The sequence below is a fragment of the Podarcis filfolensis genome (assembly GCF_964270895.1).
Source record: "Podarcis filfolensis genome assembly, chromosome: 3".
NCBI classification, from domain to species: Eukaryota; Metazoa; Chordata; class Lepidosauria; order Squamata; family Lacertidae; genus Podarcis; species Podarcis filfolensis.
The window spans coordinates 121,355,029-121,380,764 of record NC_139606.1 but is presented as its reverse complement, the minus strand read 5'-3'; the positions used below and the strand labels follow the sequence as shown (position 1 = coordinate 121,380,764).

Sequence of the window (25,736 nt, the reverse complement as noted above, 5' to 3'; positions counted from 1 at the left end):
AATTCCTGGAACAGCCAAGCTGGCTCCCTGGTGAGGTGATGGGGATTAAGGGTCTGGGTGTGAGATGCCAAATGGCTGGAGCCCCTCCCTCAACAGACAAACCAGAGTTGAGAGCAGAGAGTAGCAGTGAGGTGAGCTAGAGGAAAAACAGCAAGCTGGAGAGAGAGTCAGAGCAACATTTGATTTCTGTTGGAAGCCAAGGCTATGGTTATGGGAGAAAGAAGACCCTTTTGGGGGTGTTGATGCCGTGAAGCCCTCCATCATAGACTCAGGTTGTATATGTGTAAATAAACCATATTTAGAGAGCCAGGGCTTTTTCGGCTGCGGCTCCAACCTGGTGGAATGCTCTGTCACAAGAGACAAGGGCCCTGCAGGACTTGACATCTTTCTGCAGGGCCTGCAAGACAGAGCTGTTCCACCAGGCCTTTGGTCAGGGCGCAGCCTGACTCCCTCCTTCGGCAATCTTTACAAAACTTTAGTTTATGGTTGCCATCAATTTTGATTTTAATTAATTTTTATAATGTTTTTATAATGTTGCACTCTTTTAGTGTTGTTAGCCGCCCTGAGCCCGGCTTCGGCTGGGGAGGGCGGGATATAAATAAATTTATTATTATTATTATTATTATTATTATTATTATTATTATTATTATTATATATTATAAAGACTCTGCCGTCTCCACTGTGCCTCATTTCCAAAGGAAACATTGTTATTGAGTCTTTTAGTCATGTCTGACTCTTGTGACTCCCCGGACCAGAGCACGCCAGGCACTCCTGTCTTCCACTGCCTCCCGCAGTTTGGTCAAACTCATGTTTGTAGCTTCAAGAACACTGTCCCACCATCTCGTCCTCTGTCGTCCCCGTCTCCTTGTGCCCTCCATCTTTCCCAACATCAGGGTCTTTTCCAGGGAGTCTTCTCTTCTCCTGAGGTGGCCAAAGTCTTGGAGCCTCAGCTTCAGGATCTGTCCTTCCAGTGAGCACTCAGGGCTGATTTCCTTCAGAATGGAGAGGTTGGATCTTCTTGCAGTCCATGGGACTCTCCAGAGTCTCCTCCAGCACCAGAAGGAAACATTAATCCTGGGCAAGTCCCTGGAATTCTGGAATCCTGCATCGCTCAGAGATTGGGATGGTGGGCAACAACAATAGCGAGCAAGTAATGAGCAAGTTTCTGAGTCCACCAGAGCTCTTCATCAGGTGTGGGGTGTAGAGTTGAAGGGTGTGGGGAACTGGCCACAATGTCTGCATTGGTCCAACCCTTGCTGTTGCGGCCTCTGCCTGGGTAAGGGTCTCAGCATGAAGAGTGCCAGCACTGTCAGGATTTGCCACTACACCGCAGGCCCCCCGAGCCCCCCAGGGCAAACACTTGAGCATCCTTGCGAGTCCCGAGACAAGCATTTGGGTGTGCAAGGCCTTGGCAGGGAAGGCTCAGCCGCAGAGGACCCATGGAGTAGAATGTCTCAGGTTCAGCCCACAACGGCACCTCTAGGTCAAGCTGGGAGACCCAACTCCTGGAGAGTGTAGACAACACTGAGCTATACTGGTCTGACTGGGTATAAAGTAAGGTAAAAGGTAAAGGGACCCCTGACCATTAGGTCCAGTCGTGGCTGACTCTGGGGTTGCAGCGCTCATCTCGCTTTATTGGCCGAGGGAGCTGGCGTACAGCTTCCGGATCATGTGGCCAGCAGGACTAAGCTACTTCTGGCGAACCAGAGCAGCGCACAGAAATGCCGTTTACCTTCCTGCTGGAGCGGTACCTATTTATCTACTTGCACTTTGAGGTGCTTTTGAACTGCTAGGTGGGCAGGAGCTGGGACCGAGCAATGGGAGCTCACCCCATCACGGGGTTTGAACCGCCGACCTTCTGATCGGCAAGTCCTAGGCTCTGTGGTTTAACCCACAGCGCCACCCGCGTCCCCGGGTATAAAGTACATGCCTATAAAATTACTCTCATGGGGGGGAGAGGTCCCTACATTCTCCCCGCCTTGCCCCAGACGCACCAGGACTGGATGGCAACCTGTGGCAGGAAGGGCAGGCCAGCCCCCCCTCCTTTGTCCTCCTCCCGGCCCAGACAAGGCTCTAGAATTAATACCCCCACCCCCATTTGTCCATCTCCAGAGGTAGCCTGACCCCTTCACCTTCCCTGCTCCCCGCTGACCCCAGCGCCCCAGGAGGAGCCCAGGCCTCCCTTGACCCTCCGAGTCGGCCGCCAGCCTCATTAGGTGCCGACACACACAGGCTCAATGACACCGCGGGGGACCTTTGTGGCGTCCCCTCATTATCCGGCCAGGACAAACAGGGCTCTGGGCCTTGGCTTTTTCAGGGGTCTGGGGAGGAGCCGCCTGGAGCCAGAAAGAGGAGGAGGAGGAGGAGAGCAGGAGAGGCAAGGAGGGACCGCAGGCAGCGCAAGGTGCACCAGGGAGCCAGCGCCTGCCCACCTGCCAAGGCCTCTGCCCTAGCGGAAGCACCATGGAAGGGGCACACAAATGAGGCTTTGCGCCCCTGGGGCTTCGCTCGGATCACCCGCCTGGTCCCACTGGAAATTCAGGGCACACACCAAGTGAGATGGACGGGACTCGTTTTATTAAATATTTGGCAGATGAGAGAACGTGGCTTCCAGTTTACAGCTTGCAATTAGACGTGTTCCCAACATGTACAGAATCTCCCAGGTATTTCAACCTTTTCTTTTGTAAAATGAAAACACTCATGCCCAGGACTCACATTCGTACATTCAAGTGTGTGCTCCCACGCGCGCACAGACAGGCAAACACAGAGACATGAGAAGCGGGGAAGTGGTTGTAAACTGGAATTCTTACAAGGTCCTCACACTGGCCGTCAACTAGCACCCAGACAGATTTGGGTGTGCGGACAAGGAAGCGTCCGTCGTCCGTTGCAGTCCTAGCGATCGCTTGAGATCTAGCCTGGGCTGGAAAACACAGACCCCACGTGGCCTCTCCAATGTGCTCACAACTGAGGCCCTGTTAGGAACTCAGGGCTCTGGAAGGGCACAGATCCCCAATGCCCTGCACAGCCCTCCCTCACAGCCTGGCTAACTCAGGGGAGCCCCAGCGGCATGGCACAAGCCCTGGCTACCCTGAGATCAGGAACATGCCCGCCATGAGCGTCCGTGGCCTAGACCCCCTTGATCGCTTTCTGCTTATCATGGCCCCCACTTGCCATCTGGCTGATTCGCCTCCGCTTCCCACCTGGGAGGAAACGCACTCTCCTCTGGTCTCCCTCCTGCAGCTCCACAGAAACACCCGGCCACATTCTCCCCTCCAACATCGTCGCCACGTCCCCGGCCCTCGCGGTGGCCAACCTGATGCCCACAAGCAGGACCCCATCCTCTCCCCACTTGCAATTTCCAGCAACTAATATCCAGAGGCCTCTGACAGGCATTGCAAAATGAGACTGTTCCTTTTCACTAGCCAGGTATCTGCAGAGCACAGGCCTGAGGGGTTGCCTAGCTGGCAACCTTGGACAGGTGGAACTGGGTCCACGCACAACTGACGACAGCAGCAGCAGCAGCAGCTCCTCTCGGCCACCCCAGCCCCAGAGCCCTGGCACAGTTGCTGCCCTCTAAGCTCCCGCTGCCTCGACTTCCTTTCCGGTCACCTTCCCCACACCTGTTTTCACTTGGCAAAGCTCCCCAGGCCTCGAGTCACTGGGATGAAAGCCCCCGGGCGAAGGGCAGGCTGCCAGCAGGGGCCCTGGGCTGGCACAGGCGCCAAGTCTGCCTGCCAAGGCCTTCTCCACCTGGCTGATGGGTGACTTTGAAAACGCAGAAGGCATCTGCAAGATGGTCCCTGCTCAGACGCTTTGCTTTCTCCCCCAGGAGCCCACCCAAAGCCCACCACCCCCAGACTCCAGGGGCTTGGGGGGGCCTGGCACAGTTGCCACCCCTGCTTCACAAAAAGATCCAGGACGTAACTTTGCACATGGATGCTTGTTCTGAGGGAAGGTCAGATTCAGGGGCAACAGATGCCACTGGAGACAGAGTCCAATTGCAGTTCTGGGGGGACGTGGTGTGGGAAGATATGAACAGGCAGCTGACCCCCCCAAAAAAATAGCAGCTCTGTTGCCGATCCCCAGAAGCAAGAGAATTGGGGGAGCCACTGACCCACCTGGAACCAAAACACAACCAGCCCCTCCTTCCCTTCACCCATGTGGCACCTTCCCTGGGATAGCTCAGTCCGTGGAGCCTGAGACTCTGAATCTCACGGTTGTGGGTTCGAGCCTCACAATGGGGGTTGGGCTAGATGACCCGACTCTGCAATTCTATGATCCAGTTTTTCCCTGTTGCTTCCAGGAGCCCAGAGGTGCCCCTGCAGAAGTTAAGGGAAAACTAGTCGCTGTTGGTGCAAGGAATGAAAGGCAAGGAGCAGGAGGACGGGGGTCAGAATGGCCGGCCAGCCTGGCCGCCAACACCGTAAACCAATCCTGCCCCCCACATCTGGAGCCCACCAGCCACAGAGAGCCTTCTGGGACCCACACTTTGAGCCACAGTAAGGCATGGAGGCCTTGGCAACGCAGCAGTGAGGCCTGCAGTCCCGGATGGTGGAGGCAGCCACCTCACAGGGACAGCGGGGGCCCTTGGGGAGCGGCTGCAAAGGAGGCCCCGGCCGACGGGGCGACAGCAAGCGAAGTGCACCTTGGAAAGAGGCTTCATGCCCAAGCCCCACTTTCAGACCGCAAGGAGAGCCTGCTGGACCAAAGGGATCCGGCCAGCATCTACAGGGAGCAATCAATGGCCTTTTAAACTGGGCTCTCTCTCTCTCTCTGTGTGTGTGTGTGTGCGCGCGCATTGCTTTTGCTTGCTACTATGGTACATATTTTTGAGTTTTTCTATTGTACTCCGCCCTGTGATCCTTTGTTATTATTAATAACAATCTTCGGACGGTGTCCCAAGGCGGGGGTGGGGACATCCGGCAGGCTGGGACAAATCCCTCTCTTTTAGCCCAAGCTGGACCCCCTGCAGCCGGAGGCTGTTTTGCCAGAACTGCAAGAGCAGAAGCTTTGCACCTGGAGAAGAGGCAGAAACCGGGGAGCCTCCGAGGTCCAGGCAGAGTGGGAGGCGGTGCTGGGCCCCCCAGCAAGCCTGACAAGGGAGCTCTGGCAGAGCTCCAGCTCCTGTGACAGGCAGAAGATGGTTGCAGGAGCTTCCTGGCCTCTCCCCAACGGCCCCTGCAGGGAGAAGGGCTCGGCCCCCTTCTCCCACTCGCCTCCCCAGCCCCCTTTTCTCACGGCCAGGGGGATTTCCACAACCGGAAGCAGCCCCGGCTGTCACTGGGGAAGCAAGAGATGCAGAGGCTGTGCAGGCGCCCCTGGAAAACCCTGGCTCAGCCCCACGCAGAGCTTCTGCCAGGCTGAGACCAGCCGAGGGCTTGGAGGGTTTAAAATGGCAGGCAGCCGTGGGGCTGGCCGACAACCCCCCTTGCCCGCGGCTGCTGGGGAGGCAGAGTGTGTGTGCGGCCCCATGGCCACCGACTGCCTCTCCATCTCCTGCCACTCCCAGGAAGACTAAGAGCAGGCTCTGGTAGGCTGCAGCGTTGGTCAGAGCCCTTGGTGGCTAAAATGTGCAGTTTTCAAGGTATCGGGGGCGGGGGGCGAAGGGACCAAGGAGCACAGCATAGAAGTCACTTTCCACGCAGGCTGGCAGCAAGAGGAAGTCCCGGTTGAGTTGAGGGACAGGGACTTGGTAGCCACTTCGGGCATCACTGACCAGTAGCTTGGAGTGGGTAACGGGGGGCAGAGGAGGGGGCTCCTCCTGGGGCCAGTCCAAAGGTGGGAGTGGGCCCGGAGTGACAGGAGGGGCTCTCACCTGGGGGAGGACTGACCTTTGGTGACAATCCTCTGAGCTGCTGCTGTGAAAGGCCATTGCAGGGGCACAATCTGGCTGAAATGAGGGGAGGTGGCAAGGGATGGGGCTGGTGGGTTTCCTTTGCTGTCTTTTGCCTCTGGGTGGCTGCTGAGCGAGGTGGAGGGTGTCTGGTCTGAGCCAAGCAAGGCCTTTCCTGCGTTTGGCAACATGCCAGAATGACCCAGGAGAAAACCCTGCTCCGAATCCCCTCCTTTCTGCTGCCTTCACGAGAACGAAAGAAATGCCGCCCTAGACAGTTCTCTGCAGTCAGAGAGACCACTTCCAACGCCCAGGGAGGAGAGAAGCAGAACTGCTCCCCCAAACCAGCCCAAAGGGGCGGATCGAGCCCAGCCCCCCTCCTTCAAGCGCTGAGGCCTGAACCTTTCAGCACCACCAACCGGGATTTGTGCTTTGCCCAGAAGTTTCCCTTGCAGCTCTTCCTTCCCCAGACACCTCACCAGCCAGAGTCCAGCACGCGGCTCGTCACCAAACCAAAGGACGGCCAGGAGCCCTTTGGGTCAGGGATGCTTTAGCTGCATTTGATGCACTGCAGGGGGTTGCACTAGATGCCCTTTGGAGGGCCCTCCCAACTCGACAGTTCTGTGATTCTCGCTTTGAGCAAAGAACCCAGCAGGTTATCATCACTCCTTTCCTTGCTTGACAGCCCATTCACAATATTTTGGTTGGACTGTATCGCCAGCAAACATGGCTGTTTTTCCCCCTCTCTCTCTGGAACATGGAGAGACATGCAGGGATCCCCTTGCCCACTACCAGAGAGCCAGGGCAACCGGGCAGCTCACTCTGTGCCAACTGGGCTCAGGGATTATTGCTCTGCCTTCCTTCGCTGCCCCCCCCATCCATTCACGCCTTTGGCCCATCCACCAAGAGCCACTTTCCAAACCCCAAACGAGGCCAGTAGTAGAGAGATTGGCTTCTGGTGCCAAGTACCCAAGTGGGCCAGGGTCTTCTTTGTTCAAAGACCAGCTGCTTTTTATGAGTCCTGCAGTTCAGGGGGTGGACTAGATGCCCCTTGTGGGTCCCTTCAACTGAGTGAGCTGCGCTGCTGCTGCTGCCCCACCACTTGAAGATTCCGCACAGGGCGGGCTCCAGAGGCTGGGTCTCCCTCCGCCCCACTCCTCTCCTCTTGGCACCGGAGCCGGCACAAGACCTTCGGGGACTCCGGGGGGAATAGCCAAATGGCAGCAGCGCATCCCATCCCCTGAACATGGGGCACATTCCTCCAGGATGCTCCCTGTGCAACCACTGTTGAAAGAAGCGGGGGCTGTGCTGCCACATTCATCCCAGTGGGCTTTGTGTGGGCCAGAACTGCCCACCTCCCAGGGAGCCATCCACCCCACTTGCCTCCCAGCCTGTCCTGTGTGAGCTGCACCCGCCAATGGCCCAGGGAGCCCGACATCCATGGCATGTGGGGAAGGCCAGAGGGGCTTCCGCATTCCACAACAGAGCATTCCGCCCACACTTTGCACAAGGAAACTCGGCCACATGGAATCACAAGTCTGCTTTTTCTGGAGACCACGCGGAGGGTGGTCCGTGGGTGGTGAGGCGACCGCTCTGCCGGGGAGGGAAGAGGATGCTTCGTGGGAGACGTGGCCGGTCTCTGCCTGGAAGCGGCTCTCGACAACGTCTTCTGGTCCAAACTTGAGATGAGGTGCTGTCCAATTAAGCACGGGGGGGGGGGGGGGAGACGGATGGAAACAGGACATGCAAACCAAAGGAGATGCCCCCGCCCTCCCCACCCCCCAGGAAGGCCGCCACGTGGTCCGTTGAAAAGAGGCGGCTTCCCTGCGAGTTGCAGTCCTCGCGACTTGACAATGGCAGATGTGTCGGCTGGCGCATGCCTCGTCGGAAGGATGTGGAAACGTCTTGAGAAGAGGAGCTCGCGCCTCTTTACCTGCGCCAAAGACACAGAGCAGCCAGTGAGGCAGAGCAGGAGACCACCCAGTGCCCCTCCAAAGCCCCCCCCCCCAATGAGCCCTGGGAATTGGAGGGGCTTGTGGCTGGTTTGAGAGCGCAGAGGATTTTCTCAGGCTTGCCTGTTCATGTCACTTCCAACAGTCCCTGAGGTTCCTTGGCGGAGACCCAAGAGCTGTCAAAGATGGTTTCAAACCAGGGGACATTTGCACTGTGGGGAGGGCGTGTTCGTGTCCTTCGAAAGCTACGCGCACCTGAGATCCCTTCCAGAGCAGAGCCACAGTCGGGGGCCCTTTCAGCTCCAGGTGGAGAAGGAAAGCTCTGAGAAGCCCTTTTGGACAGGAGGGAGCTCTGCTGGAATTGATTAGGTGGTCACAGGAGTTAAGAGCAAAGATGACTCTTCCAAATCTATGCTTCCAAGATCTGAAGCCGCGAGCCTCTCCTCCTGCTAAGCGCCAGGAACAGGGAGGGTGGGACTCCCAATACTGAGGGGTCCCCCACATCAAACGACAAATTCATCACCAATGGCTTGGACACCACCTGCACTCAGTTGGGGGAAGCTATGCCCCTGTGCACTGGGCAGCCACAAAGGGTCTCTGCTTGGCCCCACAGAGTCAAAAACGCAGCACTAGAGGAGGCCTCTTGGGTACAGCTGTCAGGCTCAGAGCACTGGGGCTGTGCTGAGGGCAAAAGGGATGTTCAGAAGTCCCTGAGACCCGAAAGAGGGGTCTCCCTGCCTGTCCTGTCTGGGACCCTGCCTACTGGGGGGCCAGCGTGGCTGGCAGGCAGGCAGTCCTGCAATCTGCCTCTGTAAACACAACTGTGCCTACACCTTACCTGGAAAAGAAAAGGGCGTCTGCTCACCTGAATGGCTGGCCAGGGCGGAGTCTTCCGCTTAACCTGCGGGACAAGACAAAGGGCCGGCTGAGAAAGCCAGGAACAAACTGCAATGGTGGCAGCAGCCGCAAAACCCCACCCAGGCAAGGTTTTATGTATTTATCTTGAAAGGTCTATACCATGCCTTTGAAGAAAGCACCTGCAGTGGTTTATGTCCAAAAGCATTTTTGAAGAATTATGAATAATAATAACAACAAAAGTCATTTTATTTATTTATACCCTGGCCATCTGGCTTGCCCCAGCCACTCTGGGAGGCTTCCAACACATCTGGAAACATAATCGAACATCACACGTTAAAAACTCCCCGGTACGGGGCTGTCTCCAGGTGTCTTCTAAAAGTTGTCTAGTTAATTTATCTCCTTGACATCTGATGGGAAGACAACGTGGACCTCCAAAGACAACCAGATAGGCAAACTAAGGACAATACGATTGCATCTGATGCCCACTTAACTCTTACGCCCATTTAATTTCAGCCATAGGCGGCTGGAGGCAGGCTGGTCAGAATTCCACAAGCCGGACGCAAGCAAGGCAGGGAACTTCAATGCTCTGTTTGTGCTGGGCCGGTTTGGGGCACAAAAAGAGACTTTAATCGGGAGCAGAGGGCACGCGCTTTTGTGTACATGGGGAACCCTTGGAATCAACCCCTCCCTGCTGTCGGATGCGACTGTACTGCAGTTGGGGAGAACTGGGCAGCCCCCTCCCTCCACCAGGGACCTCCGCAAAGACCTGGTGGAAGAAGGAGCACCAGGGGGCAGGAGATGGTGCTGTGAAGCTTCTGCTTCGGCATCCCACCCCTGGGGGGGCACTAACACAAACCTTGCTCTGCACCACCATCTAACGGGGTGAGCTGGGATGGGCGCTCAGAGGGCACAGTGGGCTTGTTGCAGCTGCCACCCATTGGAAACATAAGAAGGCGTGTGCCTGGAGGCGGCTGGAGGATGGATGGCAGCTAATGGATTGAGGCTGAATCCTGACAAGACAGAAGTACTGTTTTGGGGGGACAGGAGGTGGGCAGGTGTGGGGGACTCACAGGTCCTGAATGGGGTAACTGTGTCCCTGAAGGACCAGGTGCGCAGCCTGGGAGTCATTTTGGACTCATGGCTGTCCATGGAGGAGCAGGTCAATTCTGTGTCCAGGGCAGCTGTTTACCAGCTCCATCTGGTACGCAGGATGAGACCCTCCCTGCCTGCAGACTGTCTCACCAGAGTGGTGCATGCTCTGGTTATCTCCCGTTTGGACTACTGCAATGTGCTTTACGTGGGGCTACCTTTGAAGGTGACCCGGAAACTACAACTAATCCAGAATGTGGCAGCTAGACTGGGGACTGGGGGTGGCCGCTGAGACCACATAACACCGGTCTGGAAAGACCTACATTGGCTACAGTACATTTCAGAGCACAATTCAAAGTGTTGGTGCTGACCTTTAAAGCCCTAAACGGCCTCGGTCCTGTATACCTGAAGGAGCGTCTCCACCCCCATCGTTCAGCCCAGACACTGAGGTCCAGCTCCGAGGGCCTTCTGGCGGTTCCTTCATTGCGAGAAGCAAAGCTACAGGGAACCAGGCAGAGGGCCTTCTCGGTAGTGGCGCCTGCCCTGTGGAACGCCCTCCCACCAGATGTCAAAGAGATAAACAACTACCTGACATTTAGAAGACATCTGAAGGCAGCCCTGTTCAGGGAAGTTTTTAATGTGTGACATTTTTGTGTATTTTTGGTCTTTGTTGGAAGCCGCCCAGAGTGGCTGGGGAAACCTAGATGGGCGGGGTACAAATAAATAACAACAACAACAACAACAATTAGGCTCTCCGTTCTGCCCCATGGCTTGTGAAGACCTGCGCTTGGGCGTTCTGCACCAACAGAGACTTTTTCCTGCTCCACACGGAGGGAAGCACCCGTTGTGCCAAGGTGGCATTACCCAACCGCCTTGGCCTGCCCCACAAACAGGCCATGGGATTTCCCTCCCCCCCTGATCTTACCTCGGTCCTTCCCGTTCTGGATCTTGTCTTCCTCCTCCTCCTCGCCTCCTTCCTCACCTTTTAAAACAAAACAAAGAACCAGCAGTGAGGGTTTGGGCCAAAGGGAGGGGTCCGCAGGTCAGGCTGCCAGGGCCCTGGGCAAGAGTGACTCTGCTACCCCTTCCAGGGGCCAGCGGGGGGGGCGGGGGGAGTCCTTCTTATAGGGCAAACTCCTTGCTCCCAAGTCCTTGGGTCATGGGTGTGGGGCACAAGATGATAAGAACTGGAGCTCAGACGCCAAGCAAGGACATCAAAACATTGTCCCAGGAGAAAAGATGAGAGAGGACAGGGGGGGGGGGGCAACTCTGGTAGGAGATCCAAACATCCACAGCCTTTCTTTTCCCTCCCCAGAGCTGCTCAGGGTTGTCAGCATCAAAGAAGCACGATTGCAAAAGAGGAAATGTCCACATTAAATAGGCCAGGTTCCCCCTATAAAAGGCATGCAGTGTCTCAGTCCGTTTCTTAAAGGGCCAGCAAGGGAGTGTGTGTTGTTGTGTGTGTTCCCTCAGACACCCAGGAAGCAGACTGCGGGGTGGGGGGGGTAGGGTGGTGAGGGGCATGAGCGGAAAAAGACAGGAAGGCAAAAGACGAAACTGTCCTAGTAGGTGAAAAGGAGCAACAAGTCTGGCACCAGGGTGTGGGGAGTGGAATCTGCATGCCTGGACCCCCAAGGAGGACGGGGCTGGGGGGAAGTGCTGGGGAAGATCTACTTCCCCCTGAACCCCCCATCTGTGCTTGGCAGCCCCAAGCTGCCCCACCAACAGGCCATCCATTGGGGATCTGCATCCAGCATCCCAGAGACAAGATGGCAGGCAGCCTCGCTCCCGGAGGGGGGGTGCAGAGGACGCAGCCGGGGCCCCCACCTGCTTGCTTGCTGGAATCAAGGCGCCCTGGCGCACCCTGCGCTGATTCCCACCAGGGCACAACGCCTCTTCCCAGGGGGCGGGAAGCTGCAGCCCAAGGCCCTGCCTGCCTGGGCACGGACGCCCGGCTCCAACCAGACTCCTTCTGGCAGAGGTTGCTGCGGCCGGGCTCCCGGCTCCAGCTGTTTCCATGGATTTACGCAAATGAGATCCTTCCAGACACTTTCCAGGGTCCCCTGGCCTGCATCTTATCAAAGTGGGAGCCTGCACTCTGTTCATCTGTCATCTCCCCGCACAGCCCAAGAGCTCAGCGCAGCAGCCGCCGGCAGAACAAGCCCTGCTTTGTTGCCGAATGTTATTGCCCAAGAGGCTGCCTTTTCCCCGAGAGAGGAAGGGAGGGAAGGAGGCAGCCTTGCTAAGCCCCCACCCTGACGGGGAAGACACAGGGCTCCATCTTGCCAGAGCCGACGCCGGCAGCCTCTAGCTCAGCCCAAAGGCACCAAGCGCCCCAGAGGAGACTGCTCCAGCAAAGCACTGGGGAGCAGAGGACTCATCACTGGCCCAGAGGTCATCTTTGCCACAGGCCTGGGCATTTTCCTCACATAGGAAGGCTCCTTCCAGGTCCAGAGAGGCCACAGGGAAGGCAGGCGGGTGGTCTTGCAGCCCTTCCGCCTGTTAAGCTGTGCTCCAGAAGGGCTCAAGCTGCTCTCTGGGAATGCAAGGAATGGAAGAGAACTTCGGAAGGTGGTGGACCTTGGAGGTTTCTAAGCAGAGGTTGGGCGATCCTTTTGCTGAGATTCTAGCATTGTAGGGGGTTGGACTAGATGACCCTCAGGGTCCCTTCGAAGTCCACAGCTCTGTGCTTCGATGAATCAGAACTGGGAGGGCTCAGCAGACATCCAACCTCCCCCCTAAAGCTCACTGGGTAGATAAGATACTCCTGGATGTATGACCAGAAGAGATTTAATCCACCCGAACTTATCTAGCCCAATGCCCTTCCAACCTGCTCAGAAGAGTTTCCCCAGCACATCCAGGCAACTTGCTTCTCCATTCTGACAGCAGAGGATTTCTCTTAAATCCAGGAAAGTCTTGGCAGCCACACACAATGAGGCCTGCACAATCATGTGCAATCAAGAGCTGGTTTGGGATGGACCTTTGCCTGCTGGTCCTTGTGGGAAAATGAAACTTCCAGCACAGCCTGACCTGGGCTCCCTCTTCCCTCGCCTCCCCCATCTTTAGTGAGGGCCACGGAAAGGCTTCATCTGCCCTTAGGGACACTGTCAGGTAGAGCTACCCAACTGGCCATGCAATTCTGTGGTTTAATTAGTTTAGCTCCACAATCCTCAGCTGGATGGCATTGCTCACTGGAGGGGCCGGAAGGAAGGAAGGAAGGAAGGAAGGAAGGAAGGAAGGAAGGAAGGTCAAAGAAGCGGCTGGCTGGGGAGGAGCAGGGCTGCAAACAGGCATGGAAAATTGAGCAAAAAGTAGTGGCTTTTCCATAACTATCTTTACCCCCCATTTAACAGCAATTTCCCCTACAAAACCTGAACCCTGCAAAAATTTAGCGTAGCACTAGTTAACTGCCTCCATTGCAAGTAAGTCGTCTCTCCCCGGTTTTGTTCCCCACAAGCAGCGCAGAGGCATCACGTTCACCCCCTCAGGTCCCAAACCCACCAGCCGGTCAGTCTGCAGGGAAAGCTGGATGGAGGCAGGTGGACCAGAGGCCTCCTTTGCTATATACCTGTTGCAATGCAGAAAGTGGCTGCCTGAGGGTCACAGGTGATTCTTGGCTATTAGCTGTTTGGCAGCTGGAGAATATGGGGCTCATTCTAGTGGAACTCAGAACTAGAGAACTGAAGAACTGCCCCCAGTTCCCCAACAGGGCATTCCAAACCGGAAGCATCTGCTTGCAGTCACTGTGCAACTTTGCTCTTGAGGAAGATGAAGCTCTTCCTGTGTGGTGGCCCCACACCCCGCAGGTGGGCTTCTTTGTTTTTTAAATTTTTATTGGAAAATTTATTTACAACATAACATAACCCCACACAATACAGAAATCCACCCTCATTAAATGTGAACATAACATATAATAAGCATAACATACAACAATACAAACAACCAAATAAAAGACTTCCTTTATCCTGTATCTGGCCTCCTTATTTACTTCTTATAAGCTGTTTCCTTTATGAATAATTATTAAGATTATTAAGATTTTTCTAATTATAACTTAAATATCCACAAAGTCTCCTGCAGACATTAATCGAAACAAGTCCAGGTATGTATTTTAGGGCACTGTTTTGTGAAGTATTCTCTACATTTTCCCCATGCCTTTTGAAATTCTTGTCTAGTGTGATCTCTAATTGCCTCTGTTAATCTAGCCAGTTCAATGTACTCTAACAACCTGTCTTGCCATTTCTTTTTTGTTGGCACAATTTCTCTCCCCCCCCCCCCCAGTTTTTAGCAATTAGGATCCTTGCCGCTCCTGTGGCATAGAGGAATATGGAAGGAGTAGAGGAAGGTGGGCTTCTTGTGCCAAGTGGTCCTGGTCAAGAAAGCCTTGGGGCAGATTGCTCTGATGACACCCTCGCCCCAGGCACCTCGACCAGAGGATGCTGGCTGATCCTGCTGGCTTGGCTCCTGCCCTCCACTCTCCCACTTACCTGAATGAAGCTCCTTCACCAACGATGACATTGTGTTCGTGATCGAATCGGCTGCTACCAGCAAATCGTTACGGAGGTTTCGCCGGGTCCCTGGGGAAGAAATGGAGGCAGTAAGGAATGCAAAGAGCCACACAGGGGCCCCTCTGCCCCTCTGCCTTGCCCGTGATGTGGAGTCTGAGAGTCTGAACCAGAAACGCCCCCTGCCCTGAGAGACGGTTGGCCTTTCGATGCGACGGCCAGCTTCCCAATAAATCCTTGAGGGGAACAGTCTGGACCCACAAAGTGAGGCTCCCCTGGAAGCGTCCACCCACGGTGCCAGGGGGATCCTATCTCTAGGAGCTCAAGGTGGCAGATATAATAATAATAATAGTAATAATAATTTTTTTTAAAATTTATATCCCGCCCTCCTCAGCCGAAGCCGGGCTCAGAGCAGCTAACAACAATAAAAGTAACACAGCATTCTAAAACCATTTCATTTTAAAATCAATTCAAATCAAATTAATGGCAACCATTGGGCTAGAGTTCTGTGAGGATTGCCAAAGGAGGGGATCAGGCTATGCCTTGGCCAAAGGCCTGGTGGAACAGCTCCGTCTTGCAGGCCCTGCGGAAAGATGTCAAGTCCCGCAGGGCCCTAGTCTCTTGTGACAGAGCGTTCCACCAGATCGGGGCCACAGCCAAAAAAGCCCTGGCTCTGGTCGAGGCCAGCCTAACCTTCCTGTGGCCAGGGACCTCCAAGATGTTTTTGTTTGAAGACTGCTATGGTTCTCTTCTTCCTCATAGAATCCCCACCAAACAGCTGAGAGGCAGTGACCAGCCCAAGGCCACGTCAGTGAGCTTTGTGGCCAAGTGGGGATTCGAACCCTGGTCTCTCCCAGTTCTGGAGTCCCGGCACTCTAACCAGACACCACACTGGCTGTCTTTGTGATGCTCAATGAGGGGGTGGGAGGCCTTGAGGGGGAGGCACCGGAGAAGCCCCTTCTGGATGCAAGGACCAGCAGTGCTTCTCAGACTCAGGATCTTACACACTTATTTTAAAAAATACATTAGGTTCCCAGGAAGGAAAGGCATGGGAAGTTGTTGTTGCTTTAAAACATTTGATTTCCAAAATGCAAATGGAAAAAATTGAAAGGAGTTGCATCATGCAATTACTAACAGAAGGTAACGTGTTTAACACATTCCCCCCTTTTATGCGTAGGTAGGCATATATGTAAGGTTAATTGACAACTCACCCAAAATTCCTCTTAGCACTGAGGGGGCTTCCCAAGCGGGGCTGTTTAGGTCCTATTTTTCTGCCTGTGCATTTGGCAGGCGAGCGCCCAACACCCAAATTTGCGGAGGACAAATGGGAGGGGTAGCTCTCGCTGCAGAATCGGGATTCAAGATGACCTTAACTGATGGGCGAACTGGGCCCAAACTCATGAAACGAATTTGTCTGCGCACTATATAAAGGTAAAGGGACCCCTGACCATTAGGTCCAGTCGTGGCCGACTCTGGGGTTGCAGCGCTCATCTCGCTCTATAGGCCGAGGGAGCCAGCGTACAGCTTCCGGGCCATGTGGCCAGCAGGACTAAGCCGCCTCTGGCAAACCAGAGCAGTGCATGGAAACGCCGTTTACCTTCCCGCCGGAGCGGTATCTATTTATCTACTTGTACTTTGTGCTTTCAAACTGCTAGCTTGGCAGGAGCAGGGACTGAGCAACGGGAGCTCACCCCGTTGCGGGGATTTGAATCGCCGACCTTCTGATCGGCAAGTCCTAGGCTCAGTGGTTTAACCCACAGCACCACCCACGTCCCACACACTATATACAAAGGCACAAAATTGCACCCACACAGCTATCAAGTGCCGCGGGGTTCTCAAAACACTCACCTTGTGCAAATGCTTCCTGGACGTCTCCTCCGACGCCCGCCAGGGAATCTTGGGGCACGTGAGTTGGGGTGGAGCCGGCAGAGGTGGACCGGACTGGCATGGGCATGGAGCGCCCCGTCCCATGGCCGGGGGAGGTCGGAGGAGACCCTGCGGCCTGAGCCTGAAACAAGAGATGGAGACCCGTTGAGTCTGTTATCTCCTTCTGAACAGCTTTTCCAAAAGCAGAAGGCGGGCGCAAACCTCAGGAACGCCAAACTCTTAGCTTAGGCAAAAGGACATGCAAGGGGTGCTTTAGCTGAGATTCCTGCATTGCAGAGGATTGGACTAGAGGACCCTTGGAGTTCCCTTCCAGCTCTACAATTCTATGATTCTAAGTCAAATCGCCCCCAAAAGCCACATTCCCTGGTGGCATCAAACCAACTTGTCTGCAAAATCGTGTTCCTAGTTTAAAGCTTATAGTATTTCCTGTTCCTCAAGTTTTATGCTGGATCATGATTTTTTAAGCGTTTTATGGTTGGGGCTCCTGTTGTAAACCTTTTTATTCCCGCTCTAAGGCCACCAGGTAACCTTTAGTTATGGAGCAGCCCAAATAATAAATAAAAGCAAGTAACAAAAATAGCTTAAGCTGAGTTCTTGGAGAACAAAATACCAAGATGAGTATTTTAAGGAACGAAGTGATGCAGGAGACAGCTCTTGGTCCCCAAAGCCCCGCCTGAAATTCAGCGCATTTGCAGCGGGCGTTCAGTGATGCGAAGACAAGATCCCACAGGGCATCCCTGGAGATGTGGGTGCTGAGCTGGTGGCCCACATGGAACAGACACCAGAGAAGGAAATCTTGGGCTGGAGTGAAAAAGGACAGGGTGGGAGGCTCTGGAAAAGTCACAGGCCTGGTGCCCTTCGGATGATCTGCAGAAAAGGGCAGCTCGGGAAATTATGCCTGGCAAGAAGGAAGCGACAGAGGAAAGTGCTCTCTCTCATGTAATGCTGGAATTCATGGACCCCCAAGGAAGGTGGATGTTGGGAGACAGAGGGCAGGTGGAATACAGTCCTTCCTGCAGCACAGCGTTAAACTATGGAACTCTCTCCCACAGGAGGCAGGAATGGCCCCCAATTTGGACGGCTCTGAAAGAGGAAGAGACAAATTCATGGAGAAGGAGGCTACAAGAGCCAGGATGGAACCCACATGAGGGGAAAAGGCTGCTCTGGTGCTCCGGTTCTGGTTTGCAGGTTTCCCAGAGAACAGGATGCTGGCCGGATCCAGAAAGCTCTTCTTATGTTCTGAAGGACTGCAACCTCAATCAGCCCCGGCCAAGGCTTGTCCACAACATCCAGAAGGAACAAGACTGGGGAAGGCATGAGGTCCAGGGGGATGTCTGGGGCCCAGATACATCAATAAACTGGCCGGCACTGTTGTCTCCACGCTGGTCCAATAAGGGCAGGATGGCACCATTGCCATGAAGGTGCAGAAACAATGGAACCAGACGGTGGAGGCTTAATAATCCAAAAGGCGGCACAGCAGCCTGACTGCCTTATTCCTCCTAGGAGAAGCCCTAGAGACCGAAGGGCCTCATTCAGCCCAGCCCTCTTAGGGTCCCTTCCAAGGCTAGGATTCCATAAAGTTGCGGGGCTTTCCTCTGCTCCTGCCACCCTTGGACCCTGACCCAAGTCTCCCAGAACCCCCAGTGCCACCACCTCTACATTTACACCTCGTTTTCCCTCCAAAGAGCTCCAGTTTGTGCTCTTCTCCCCCCCATTCCACCCTCCCCACAACCCTTTGAGGTTCGCCCAGAGGGGCCACGACCAAGTGGGAGGGTGGGGATTCGAACCCCAGTCTCCCAGGTCCTCGTCTCAAACTTGATCCACTGCCCCACGCTGGCCTCGGCCAGGCAGCCCCAGGAGCCAGAGGGGAGCGCTCCCTTTCCGTCTCGGTGCCGTGCCTAATTTGACATGTGACGGTAGCACTTTGACTGCGTCCCCCTCTCTATGCGCTGAGCTGCACACCGTGTCACACAGACGGCCGGAAGGGCTCATGGCTGTCGAGGCCTCAATGCTTGTGACTAATGCCATAATTACCCCATTAACATTTTACAGGCCCAACACATCCTCTCTCCTTCAGCTTCTGCTGTTGTTTCATCTGGTCTTTATCCTCTTTTACATTCTTTTCTTAAAGAAACAGCCCCCTACCTTTGAACCACATTTGCTACTATGGAAACTGTGTCGTCACCGGAGCGGATGGTGCCTGGCAGTGCCCACAAAAGTAAGTCGGGGGAAGTGGGTTTCGACAGAGCTTCGCTCGAAGGATGGCAGGGGGTCTCTCTGGGCCTGGGGGGTTTTTGCAGCAGCTCCCCCCACGGCACTGCCTCCCCTAAGACCCAAACGGAAACCTTTGGGTCTGCTTTCGGACACCCTAAACTGGCCTCTGAGAGGAGTTTGCTCAGGATTTAGTGATCAAACAGATCCTGCTCCATCACAAGCCACATGCCAGCACAGGCAGCACTTCAGGGCAGGGAATCCACAGCAGGGACTCTGGTATCTAGAGGAGCCTCAAGGTCAAACCAGAAGTTGATGGTGGTGTTTTCCTGCGGCTGCCATCTTCAAAGGCTGGGGTCTCCTGCAGCCCCTCGTCTGCAGCTTGCCAGCCTGCACTGATGAGGGTCTCCCAGCGACAGATGGATGAAGGGCTGCTTATCCCAAAGGAGAGCCCTGGACCCCCTTCTGCCCTTGAGTTGCCTGGCAGTTCAGAGGAGCCCCTTGGCTGGGGCTGGTGGGAGTTGTTGGGGAAGGCATGGCTCTCTGGCCTACACTGCAGGGGCCCTCGCTCGTTCCAGCTGTCAGCTTTGTGTCTTTGTGTTCCCTATTTAGTATAGAGTCATACCTCAAGTTGAATGTGCTTCAGGTTGAGCGCTTTCGGGTTGCGCTCCGCGGCAACCCAGAAGTAACGGAGCGCGTTACTTCCGGGTTTCACCACTCACGCATGCACAGACGCTCAAAATGACGTCATACGCATGCGCAGAAGTGGCAAAACACAACCCGCGCACGTGGAGATGCGCCGTCGCGTCTTACGTTCCATTCAGGATGCAAACGGGGCTCCGGAATGGATCCCGTTCGCATCCCGAGGTACCACTGCACCCTCAGCCTGGGATTCCCCCTGGGTTGCACAGCTTTCCTGCCTAGAGGGGCAGAGGTGCCAGCTGCAAGGGTCAAATTCCCTGGTGTGCTGCCCCACGTGGCTCTGGGTGACCAGGGAAGGAAAGGGCCAAAGCTCTTAGCCTTGCCCACTTTGGCAGATATTCTGCTCCGGGGCCTCTGGGACACTGGGTTTTCCCAGTATTGGGATGCTGCGGCTGAATCGTGAGGACTGCTGTCTTGTGCCCCAAGGAGGAAAAACGAAAGTGGGGCAGGGGGAGGTTGTTGTTGCAGCAGCAGCAGCAGCAGCAGCAGCAGCAAGATTTTGACTGCAGGATGAAACTCCAAGCCTGACTGCTTTGTTTCCCTCATCACCACTTCCTACAAGCATGCCTGTAAATATACAGAAACACATTCAAGATTTCACTGACAGCAGAGAAAGACCACCACAGATATGGATACTGGCATGAAGGTGGCCTCAGCAGGGAGTTCCCACCTCCTGTTTTCGCACCCCTTTTCCAACACACACCCTGATGCAGATATTGGGGAAAAGATGCTGACGGACTAGAGGACAACATTCCTTGGTGGCAGGGACCTTCCTCTTTGCCACCAAAAGCAGCACGGACTTAATCAGGGAAAGGTGTGGGCAGCAGCCCTGCAGATCCCGAAACAAAACTCAGCCTGTGGTTGTTACGGCAAAGCACTCCCCAAAGGTTCCAGCCCCAGATGGGGAAAGGAGGAAGGAAAACAACAGAAAACCTCCTCGTGGGGTTTCTCTTGCAAGAGGCAGAAACACAAGGCAGAAAAACCTCATTTTTCTTTTCTGCCAACAAAGGTCTGCTGCGGGTTTTTCACCCACACGCCTCCTGAGATTCAAGGTTCGCAAGGAAGAGGGTCTGTGCTTGGCTTAGACAGATTTAAATACCACTCTCATCCCCAGGGGGGATTTACAACAGCAAAGCAGCAGCAGAGGCTCCCTGGAGAGTCATGAATGGAAGGGTGGGACTCAGCACCAGAGCACAGACCCAGGAAAAGGCCCAAGGTGCAGCCAAAAAGCTATTGCAGGATGAGGCAGGCAACCCCCTTCCAGCTCTCCAGGCAAGCAGATGAGGAAACTGACCAGAAGGATGCAGCCGCTCAGAGGGAACTCCAGGAATGAGGGCAGGATGGAGCCTGGATTCCCAGCCAAATCAACAGCCCCCACACCTGAGAGGCAGAGACCTGGGACACAAACCCGTTTGCAAAACTCCGCGTGGACTCCCTGCAGCCAGTTGGGACCTGTTGGGATACTGCCAGGGAGATAGAATCCATCTGACCCTCCAAGCTCGGTGCCGGACGATCCATCGACCTCCCGTAGCCACGCAGTATCAGCAATTTAGCGACACTAAGCCTCTGGCTTAGAGCACACTCTAAACAGCAGAATTCACACAGCAAGAAGTTGCACAGCATGAGAGCAGAACATGCATATTTACAGTTTATTTGGCGTTGGTCAGAACAAAGAAAACATGACCGTCTGCTCCGACTGCTCAGGCAAAACAGACGAAAACGAAAGGAACATATAGCATAAACATCCTGTGAGACAGGAACTTACGCAGGCTGTTATACAAACATCCTGCTTCCTTTTAAGGTGGAACGGAAATATCCTAACATCCTCCCCCTTTCCGTGTAACCTGTAGTACCTGTGGTTCAACCCAATTGCAACCTTTGTACGTAAACCTTAAGTTGTTCTCTGTTAACAACCTTAGACAACAGATCAGCAGGAATTTCATTTCCTGGCATGTAGGACACCTGAATGAGTCCTTTCTGAATACACTCTCTTGCACGATGTAGCTTAATCTGCAAGTACTTGGTCCTTTGCTTGCAACTCTCCGAGTTCAGCAAAGCCAAACAAGATCTATTGTCTTGATACACTTGTATAGGACATTTCACAGAAACCCCAATGTCCTTAAACAGTTGCATCAACCATTCACAATCCATGAGTGAAAATGACAGAGCATTGAGTTCTGCTTCACAGGAACTTAGGCTAACTGTCGTCTGCTTTTTGCACAACCAGTCAAACAGGCAGTGGTTGTACATGTAGCATACTCCAGAAGTGCTTGTACCATCCGTGGTGTCACTTCCAAAACTTGCATCTGCAAAGATTTCAAGACCTCCAGTCTTCTGACTGGTGAACCTCAGCCTGTAGTGCATAGTCCCTTTCAAATACCGGGCTATGCGCTTCAGAGCTTTCCAATCCTGAACAGTAGGATTGTTAGCATGTCTGCTAAGCAGGTTAGTGCTTACAGCAATGTCAGGTCTTGAACATCTAGCAATGAAATTCAACTTGCCTAGAATGCATCTGTACAGCGTTGTGTCAGAAAACGCTTCAGCAGTACTGTCTACCTGGTAACCTGTCACCATCGGTGTGTCTGCTGGGTTTGCATCAACCAAATTCAACCTGGTTAATACATCAGCAATTTTCTGTGTTTGGTGTACCAGAAAATTACCTGCTTGGTCCCTCTCCACCTGCAGAGAAAGATAGTTGGATACCTCACCAAGATCCTTCATGTCAAAGTGCTCCTTCAGCTGAGCTAGGGTGCTTTGGTAGAAAGCCTGATTCTTCCAAAACATCAGAAGATCATCAACAAAACATAAACAATACAGTTTGTTTTGCCCCTCCTCCTTGACAAACACACACGGATCAGCTTTGCCCTGGTGAAAACCTAGAGAAAGCAACGTTTCAGTGAGTTTCGTGTTCCAACACCTGGCACTCTGCTTGAGACCATATAAGGATTTCCGCAGTTTACAGACCATTCCCTTCTGTATCTGCATCCCGTCAGGTGGAAGCATGTATAGCTCCTCCCCCAAAATCCCGTACAAAAAAGCTGTATTTATGTCATGATGGGAAACATGCAGTTTCTCCTCCGCAGCGATCTTTAGCATCAGCCGAATGCTCTCATATTTGACCGTGGGTGAGTAGGTCTCGTGGTAATCCTGCCCTGGTACCTGTGAAAAACCTCTGGCAACCAATCTGGCTTTGTGTCTGACAACCTTGCCATTCTGGTCTTTCTTGGCCTTGAAGACCCATTTGCTGCCAACCAGTCTCATCCCTGGGACTACCGGTACCAGCTCCCAAGTTTGGTTCCTGTTCAAGGAATCAACTTCAGCCTTCATGGCATTAAGCCAAGGCTCAGCATCTTTAGAGGTTAACTCCTGGACCTCTTTGAAGCTTGAAGGTTCCCACACCTTCTCTGAGCTACTAAGAACAGCAGTTGCTGTCTTAGCAAACTCATCAGCAAATCTCTTTGGAGGTTTGCCTTTGGTCGCCCTTTCAGACCTGCGAACCAGACGCAAGTCTTCTGGACTCATCTCCTCCTTCTTAGGAGAAAAGTGACCAATGGTGAACAGTGGTTCTTCCAGTTCATTGTCAGACGCATCAGATGGTCTGACTGAGGCCTTTGCGCTCTTGTAGTCTGCTGTGTCATCACTGTCACTGACAGCAGCAGCAGCGCCGCCCACTGAACTGGAATCCGAACTCTGATCATCATCATCATCATCATCATCATCATCCTCAGTTTCCTCAGCTTTCTCAGCATGATCTGCTTTCTTCACATCACCTTCATCCTCCTCTGGGTAACTCTGGAAAATTCCCACATTTTCCCCCCACTTGGGATTGTACTCAACACTCCTTGTGAACTTTATGGATTTAGAGTTAGTCATCCATACTCTGTATGCACCTTTATCGTACCCCATGAACAAACCATGTGCCCCACGCTTCCCAAGCTTGTTGCTTTGTGGGGTGTGTACCCACATGTCAGAACCAAAGATTCTCATGTGCTTGACGTTAGGTTTCTTACCAAACATTTTCTCATAGGGAGTGCAGCCAATAGGTGATGACAGTCTGCGATTAAAAGAGTAAACAAAATTCGAGAGAGCCTCCCCCCAAAACTTCTCAGGGAGGTTGGCATCTTGCAACAAGGTTTTTATTCCTTGCAGCAACGTTTGATTTGCTCTCTCCGCAAGCCCATTCATCCATGGCGATCTAGGCGTTGACAAGTCATGCTGGATTCCCTTCTCAGTCAGGAAAGCTTCAAACTGCTGAGAAGTGAACTCCCCGCCCCGATCAGTAAACAGACAGCCAATACGTTTACCATGAGCATTCTCCAACCAAGCACAGAATGCCTTGAACCTAGGAAATGCTTGCGATTTCTGCTCGAGCATAAACACATGAATGTACCTGGAAAAAGAATCAATTAGAACCATGAAGTACCTTGCTCCTCCCAAAGAGGGCGCTAGAGGACCTACCAGGTCTGCGTGAACTAGCTGGTAGGGTTTGGAAGCCTGCCTGCTAGACTCCTTGCCTTTTGGAGCAACCTTCACCTTGTTCTCTGCACAAGATACACACTTCATGTGAAATTTACAAGGTTTGATGTCCAAACCTTCAACCAACCCAGGCATCTTGGCTAGCGCTTGCCAAGAGAGGTGACAAAATCTTCGATGTGCATCATGAATGCATCCTGCATGAAGAACCTTGTTAGTTTGTGCAACACAACAAGTATCAGCATTAGACACAGCAACATCATCATAAGTTAGACAGAACAAACCATCCAACAACTTTGCATGCAAAAAGTCCTCTTTGCCTTTTCTGATGATACAGACAGTCCTCTTGAAGGAAACCTCAAAACCACGCCCAGTCAGCTGTGGTACACTAATCAAATTGTCCACAGCTCCTGGAACAAAAAGAACATTACTAATGGTAGTATGCAGACTTTCAAGTTTCACAGTCCCAACTCCTGTAGCTTGCAAAGTCCTTCCATCAGCCAGCTGGACCTCTCCATCTTGAGGTGTGAAGGAGACAAACAGATGGCGGTCTTTGGTGAGATGGCGCGTGGCCGCAGAGTCAACAATAAACCTGGCCTTCCCCTTCGAAGCAGATTTGCTGGCAAACAAAACCTTGTTTTCCACCAGCGTGGGCTTTTGCAGCTTGCCCCCCTGCTCCTGGCCATCAGACTTGCCTTTAGCCTTTGGTGGAGCTGTGCCAGCAAACAAAGCCTTGTTTTCCACTGGCGTGGGCCTTTCACCCCCCTTCCACTTCGGGCCATCTGCAGGCTTTTTCCTTTGTTTACTTCTGGCCTTCCGGCCTCTGCAAAGTTGACCTTGGCTCCCATGGGAAACAGAGCTCTCAGCTGCCGACTCCTTGGCTCCCCCTGGAGGCTGGAATGCTGCCTGGGATGACATCACAGTCAGCTCCCCCTGCAGCTTGCAACCGGTGCCCTCGGCTTCCGTGCATTCACTCGCATTCTGGGAAACAGCCAGGACCTCCGATGCAGTCAAACTCTGGGCTGGGTTGACTGGCAGATGGGCTATCTTCAAAGCATTCCACATCTGACTTGCAGTCGTGTTGCCAGCTAGCGTAGCAATTTCCTCCAGTGAGACGGACAAGACTATTACGTCTATGGCTCTCGAATTCTGAGCCTCCCATCTCCCTGTCAGAGGAACTGGAGGGGCTTCAGACACAGTATGCCACACTCCAAACTGGCGCAATAAACTCTCACACCATTTTGCCCAGGTCTCATAATTGTCCCGATTTAACTTTGGGTACTCAGCAGCTTCAGAGGCTTGGAAAAACTCCATTCCACCTCTTAACATCAGCCGTGAGTCTTCTTCACTTCAGAGACTCCTTATCTTGGCTCCTCATAAATCTTGAGGCCTGCTTGGCTCGGCTCCCAGGCCAATTAGGCCAGCCGGACATCAAAGAGCTCTTGCCGCGGCAAACAGAAAAGCCTCTTCTTTCGCTTTTCCCACACATACCTTTCAGCAGTCTGTCGCTGTCTTACTCTCCTGCAAGTGCCGTGAATCTGGGCCCGAAACCTGTTGTTGGGATACTGCCAGGGAGATAGAATCCATCTGACCCTCCAAGCTCGGTGCCGGACGATCCATCGACCTCCCGTAGCCACGCAGTATCAGCAATTTAGCGACACTAAGCCTCTGGCTTAGAGCACACTCTAAACAGCAGAATTCACACAGCAAGAAGTTGCACAGCATGAGAGCAGAACATGCATATTTACAGTTTATTTGGCGTTGGTCAGAACAAAGAAAACATGACCGTCTGCTCCGACTGCTCAGGCAAAACAGACGAAAACGAAAGGAACATATAGCATAAACATCCTGTGAGACAGGAACTTACGCAGGCTGTTATACAAACATCCTGCTTCCTTTTAAGGTGGAACGGAAATATCCTAACAGGACCCACAGGCGAGACACGGAGGTGTTCGGAGTGAAACTCCACTCCTGCTGTGCCCCCAGACCCACGCTGGCCCTGCAGTCACAGGTGTGGTCTCAGGAGCAACGCTGTGGTGCCCCATGTGGGGAATCACTGGGCTGCCGGTGGCAGGAGAGGAACAGCAGAGTAGGGCTAAATGAAACTTTCTTCCAAGGGTTTCTTGGAGTCGTGTCACGCGCAGCAAAATAGTGGGACACACAACAGCATAGCTCAGCCCCCACAAAGCTCCATCCCGACACCCTGAGGCGGCTGCCACTGCCCAGAGG

At 53.6% G+C, this 25,736-nt stretch overlaps 1 protein-coding gene across 7 annotated transcripts in view; it reads right to left on the bottom strand.

The window, feature by feature from the left end:
• Positions 1 to 2,555: 2,555 nt before the first annotated feature.
• DTNB (dystrobrevin beta) overlaps positions 2,556 to 25,736 on the bottom strand; it is a 106,876-nt gene continuing 83,695 nt past the window's right edge. For all 7 annotated transcript variants that reach the window (XM_083605184.1, XM_083605187.1, XM_083605183.1 and 4 more), the window contains 5 exons: positions 16,083 to 16,242; positions 14,217 to 14,306; positions 10,658 to 10,714; positions 8,651 to 8,686; positions 2,556 to 7,766 (listed from right to left, as the gene is read on the bottom strand). In XM_083605184.1, coding sequence (XP_083461310.1) covers positions 8,682 to 8,686; positions 10,658 to 10,714; positions 14,217 to 14,306; positions 16,083 to 16,242 — 312 coding nt within the window. In that variant the 3' untranslated portion in view covers positions 2,556 to 7,766; positions 8,651 to 8,681. The remainder of the gene's footprint in view (positions 7,767 to 8,650; positions 8,687 to 10,657; positions 10,715 to 14,216; positions 14,307 to 16,082; positions 16,243 to 25,736) is intronic.